General features: G+C 40.6%; 1 protein-coding gene across 1 annotated transcript in view; it reads right to left on the bottom strand.

Annotated features, from left to right (window-relative positions):
• The window catches only part of LOC108281689 (1-phosphatidylinositol 4,5-bisphosphate phosphodiesterase epsilon-1), a 143,792-nt gene that overhangs the window by 5,204 nt on the left and 132,588 nt on the right, over positions 1–6,000 (bottom strand). The window contains exons 26-27 of the mRNA XM_017497371.1: positions 3,527–3,736; positions 530–688 (exon numbers count right to left, since the gene is read on the bottom strand). Coding sequence (XP_017352860.1) covers positions 530–688; positions 3,527–3,736 — 369 coding nt within the window. The remainder of the gene's footprint in view (positions 1–529; positions 689–3,526; positions 3,737–6,000) is intronic.

The following is a 6,000-nucleotide window of genomic DNA, read 5'->3' as shown; positions in this document are numbered from 1 at the left end:
CCAGGATGGTCTCGATCTCTTGACCTCGTGATCCACCCGCCTCGGCCTCCCAAAGTGCTGGGATTACAGGCTTGAGCCACCGCGCCCGGCTCTTTGTTCTTTTTGTAAAGACGGTTTCGCCATGTTGGCGAGGCTGTCTCAAACGCCTGAGCTCAAGTGATCTGCCTACCTCAGCCTCCCAAAGTGCTGGGATTACAGGTATGAGCCACCGGGTCGGTCGGTCTTTTTTGTTTGTTTTTAATTAGAGACAGGGCCTCACTCTGTTATCCAGGCTGCAGTGCAGTGGCCAATCAGCCTCCAACTTCTGTGCTCAAGTGACTCTCCTGCCTCATCCTCCCAAAACTGGCATTTACTTGGCATGAACCAACACGTGAAGCAATTTCCTAGCCTTAAGAGGCACACACTCCCTTTTCAGGTCCCTGTGGTTTAGGAACTGCATTCAGAAAATGAGCTGTCAGTGCACAGACATCTGTTCCAATCATTTATGCTGAGGAAAAAAGGATGAGGTGAGGAAGGGAGAGGTTTTTACCTGCTGAATGACATCCTGTGCAGTGCTTAGGCGGGGTGCTTTGATGACTGTTCGAGGTTGCTCTGGAGAAACATCATGCACTTGGACAAAGAAACTCTCGTCCTCTGAGCTCAAGATCACCACTTTGTCATCTTGCACAATGTTTTTCTCTTCTAGGTTCTATGTTTAAAAAGAAAAAAAAATCAGTAAATAATAAATTTATGCAGAGTAAAGAAAGACAAATCTAGCAAAAACCTGAGCTTATATCTTGGTGATGTAGAAACTTCTTAGCTTAATATCTCATATACTATGTTATTATTTCATAAACCATTTTAAAAGGATATACCTGTACTTCTGATGTTGACAGACCCATAACGAGCCAATTTATCTGCTATTAGCTATGGATTTTGAGAGTTCAAATTGACTGTAAATTTGTAGAAAGACAATATACCACTTTGCCAATTAGCAAAAGCCAAACAAGAACATAGTAAATTGCATATAAAAGAAAACCCACCCATTTCCACATACCTTAGCATTTAAGAAATGCTAGGCATCTGAAATGTAAACCATGAAATTGAGGGCTTGGGTGAACAGAACTGCAGTGACAAGGCTGAACAAATGGCTGGAGGTAAGCCACACTGAAGCAAATTTCAACAAAATTCTCAGCAATTATGATAATTAAATTGGCTTTTGGTGAATTATGTATCTACAGATATATGTATCTTATTAAAAATTTTCAGACAGTACAGAAATGTATCAGTAAGAAAAACCAAACTTTTCCCATTCTAATTTTTCCTTCTTCCACCTCATTCTCCACAAGATACCCCATTGTCATTAGGTAATACACCCTTTTAAACATTTGCTGTGGATGTTCAAATGTATTTTTGTGAATGTGACTATATAAACCAATACCCTTGAATTATGTGAATTTACATATAACATGATTGTCAAGCAGTTCTTTGTCCCTCATTACAAATGAGGATAGCTTAGTTAACTTTTGCAAGAGGGAGACTAATAAAGGGGAAGGAGAGGCAAAGTAAGTAAACAGTAGTTGACCTCATCTCAGCACGTGAGGACTTGGCAGGAAAACCCCTTTATCTCCAGAATTCTAGCCTCATCACACCAGACCACGATACTGAAATGGTGCTAACTAGAAGAATCCATGAATTGCTGTCACTATCCTGAAAGTTCCAACAAGAATTGTCCCCGTTGATATTAAAGTCAGAAGAGATAACTGCCACCAGGTGGCGCCAAAAATGCAACCAGGGCCAGAAAGGACAGGCTCCTGAAGCTTGCCCCAATCATTTCATTAACGTTGCAATCATGGCTCTATAATTACATGATTGTTAAATAAATAAAAATATATAATCTGTCTGCTTTGACTTTTTTCAGTGAGTGAAAAAAATCCTATTGAATTTTTTCCAGTGAATGAATACTGCATTATATAATGGAAGAGGGGGAAGAGATGAGCTATTGTCTCTTTTTATTACCTAAAATGAGACTGTATCCTATGTATACTATTTCACAACTTGCTTAATAATATGTCATTGCATTGATCATAATATATTTAACCAGTCAGAGAGTAAGATTGAGAGATAATTCACATAACATAATTTATAATCTCAGTGTCCCCCAAACTGGGAGACAAGAAATCAGAGAAAACCAAAAAAGGTTCTAAATTGCCACATAAAATGTCCCAACAATGATGCATTAAGCATTACTTTTAAGAGAGCACTTTTGAGCCTACCTCAGAGCTTATTTACTTTTAAGGTGTTTCTAGCCACATTAGTTTGAAGCCACAGGTTATGAACAGAAGATAATAACCTTTGCTTATATCCCTTTTAACTAAGCATTTCTGTACACATTGTCTCTATGTTTGATGTGAGTCTCATAATTGAGTCAAGTAGTTTACAGATTTTACAAATTAGGGCAGTGAGGTTTACAGAAGTCAGATGACCTGTTCATTGGTGACAGAGCCCTGGTTTACCCAGTGACACAAGAAGGCAGACTGAATACAAGAAGATGAGGTACCTGACAGATTGAAAGCCCAAGAGACAAGAAAATTATTAAAGGCAGGCAGGAGAGATTAGAGGTCACAGACAGCAGTTGAGGAATTTTCATATATAGGCAAACTACTTATATGTTGTCTTAGTTCCACAGGATAAAATAAATGGAAATACTTATAGCCCAAATCTATATCCTATAATAGTGCCTCTTGCATTCAGTAATTACTGAATTCATTTAGTCAATTGGCAAATATTATTTGGGTATCACTATGCACCAGGTAAGCCTAGGTACACTAAATGTGATTTGTTATCTTTTGAGATACAATATTTCAGTCATTTCAAAAATTTCCTAAGGCATAAAAAGGAGAACTTATCATATTTTACTTGTCAGAAAAAGCTTGTTAGCCTTCCCTTCTGACTTATGCCCCCCTTTTTCTTCAAAATGCTTTCTTCTACCAGCCTTTTGAAAGCATAATCCTGAGGTCTCTACTGCCTGTTGTCATATTTATTTATTTATTTGTTTATTTTAGGCAAAGTCTTGTTCTATCACCTAGGCTGGAGTGTAGTGGTGTGATCTTGGCTCACTGCAACCTCTGCCTCCTGGGTTCAAGTGATTCTCCTGCCTCAGCCTCTGGAGTAGCTGGGACTACATGTATCCACCACTGCGCCCGGCTAATTTTTGTATTTTTAGTAGAGACAGGGTTTTGCCACGTTGGCCGGGCTGGTCTTGAACTCCTGACCTCAAGTGATCCACCCGCCTTGGCCTCCCAAAGTGCTGTAATTATAGGCGTGAGCCACTGTGTCCAGCCTAAGGGATGTTTTCTAGATTGAACTTAGAGATAATATTCTGAATATGTGCAGAAGAATAAAACTCCTCATCCACATTTACTTAAGAATAATGTAAACCAAGTTGCAATTACAAGAAATTCTGAATTTCAGGGAGGTGGCGAGTGGTAAATGGCTAATCATGTAATGAGTTATTACTGTGTAGGCTGTATCTGGACATACTTACTTCCTGCTGAGTTTTTAAGACAATCCTGCCCACGTATCCCTCTTCTGGAAACCAGCTGCTTAAAATTTGCATGATCTCTTCTTCTGGACCAATGGCTCTCTGAAATGGTTGTTTCCTACATTCATTCTTTTCTTTAGATATAAAATATTTTTCTTCCATCAAAAAATAGTCTGTGGCAACAGGTTTGATGTCTTGTTCAGTTGTCAGAATCTAAAGAAAAAGTGAAGGCAAACTCTGAGGAATGGGGCAGAAACTTAAATTGACATTCCTGGTGGTTTAATATGCAATTTATAAGTGAAACTTACTTTATTGTGTTGCATAATTCTTTTTGGAAGATCTAAGAATTCTGTTATGTTCAGAATGGATTGTTTATGTCCACTCCGGGCAACAGCACAACTTATTCATAATCCCCAGACAGCATAACTATTTTCCCACTGCTGGAATGAGAGCTCCTACTGAATTAAAAATTTTATGTTTCTCATTCCATGAACTTAGCCCTTTGTAATCTTGCAATACAGGACTGAGGACAAATAACCTAGTTTAGTATTTACTAAAATCATGTTTTTCTCACATTGGAAATAGTCGTCTTCTCATGGAAGGTTTGTAGGGCTAGATTTTCATGTGATCTAAGTTCCTGAGAATTATTTTAATAAACTCTGACAGTGTGCTTAAAGGGATTGTTTTCTTTGTTGGTTATTGATCCTGTGCAGTCAACCAGGGCAGCTGAGACAAAGCTCTGGATCCAGACAGACTTGAGTCTGAGGTCTGCCTTTAATACCTGTTGGCTACTTATTGGGTAAGACAATCCCTCGGAGACTGTTTTCCCATCTACAAAATGGGAACAGTAATAGTAGCAATCTTAATTTTGTTTTGTTTTATGGTTGAAGCATAAAGTGCAACATGGGTATGTTAATGAGAACTCAATAAAGATGAGCCATCGTTATAGTTCTTGAGATAGTTTCCTTCTGTCACCTAGGCTGGAGTGCAGTGGCATGATTCTGGCTCACTGCAACCTCCGCCTCCCAGGCTCAAGCAATTCTCATACCTCAGCCTCCTGAGTAGCTGGAATTACAGGTGCACACCACTATGCCTGGCTAATTTTTGTATTTTTAGTGGAGATGAGGTTTCACCATGTTGGCTAGTGTGGTCTCCAATTCCTGACCTCATGTGATCCATCCACCTTGGCCTCCCAAAGTGCTGCGATTACAGGCATTATAGTTATTTTTACCAATGTATTCTTACCCCTATTGTACAGGTTATTACAAAAGGCTGAACTTGAAGAGAGTAAAAGTCACAGCAAAGAAACTCCCTTTGTTGCCTTCCTGTGAGAAGTAGCTTGCCAATGAGCCAAAGCCCAGAGTGAACATGTCTCGCAGGGAGGAAAAACAGAATGTGATGGACTGAGGATGGTGGGAGTGGAAGGCTGAGGAAGACTCAAATCCCTCCACCCAGCCCTTGGTCTGTAATCGATGCTGTGCTGTTGACTCAACAGGGGGCCAAGGGAAATACTACAGGGATAATTTGGGATGAGAAGCCTGGGCCACCTCCACAAGAGGGCCTGCTGAGTCCTGCTTTACTTTGCATGGGTGACAGTAAAGCAATGGGCTGCTGTGGGTGACTCATGGAAAGTTTTCCTTTATAAAACTTCAGCAGTGCTTTGTGATAGTGGACACTCAAGTACATGAACTGATGTATTAAAACAAAACCAAACCCAAATAAACTTTTGGCAATAGCTTCTGTTTGATAATCTATGAAATGTGACACCTGAGCCGTTTTCTCTATTTAAGTCGGCTATAAAATTCTGGACAGAATGTTGGCCTGTCTATAGAGATGTGCCCTCAAAGGACAGAGCCATTTATTAACACTTACTATTCGTGGTTGTTCAGTTGGTTTTTTAATTCCTCCAAAAGTTATGACCCCAGCTACATTTCATCATATACCCTAACTTCAGAGGGAGTTCAAGGGCCATTCCCTTGGTCATTTCCTCTTTTGGTGCACCCCTTTATAGGAGAAGGAATTCTTTATTTTTTTTTTTTTTGAGACAGAGTCTTACTCTATCACCCAGGCTGGAGTGCTGTGGTGTGATGTCGGCTCACTACAACCTCTGCCTCCTGGGGGTCAAATGATTCTCCTGCCTCAGCCTCCCGAGTAGCTGGGATTATAGGTGTGTACCACCACGCCTGGCTAATTTTTGTATTTTTAGTAGAGATGGGGTTTCACCGTGTTGGCCAGGCTGGTCTCAAACTCCTGAACTCAGGTGATCTGCCTGCCTCGGCCTCCCAAAGGGCTGGGATTACAGGTGGGAGCCACCGCGCCTGGCCGCAAGGAGAAGGAATTCTGAAATGGGTTAAGGATAAAATCGTCTGCAAGGATATTAGGCCATTGTCCAGGCAAGGGTAGTGCTTCTAGTCTGGTGAGAAAAAGGAATTACACATGGGCCCTGCCTTGCCCTTTGGAGGAGATGCCTTCCCTCT

Source organism: Cebus imitator, unplaced genomic scaffold (genome assembly GCF_001604975.1).
Source record: "Cebus imitator isolate Cc_AM_T3 unplaced genomic scaffold, Cebus_imitator-1.0 Scaffold230, whole genome shotgun sequence".
Lineage (NCBI taxonomy): Eukaryota > Metazoa > Chordata > Mammalia > Primates > Cebidae > Cebus > Cebus imitator.
The sequence above is the reverse complement of the archived record's forward strand: the minus strand, read 5'-3'. Positions and strand labels throughout refer to the sequence as shown.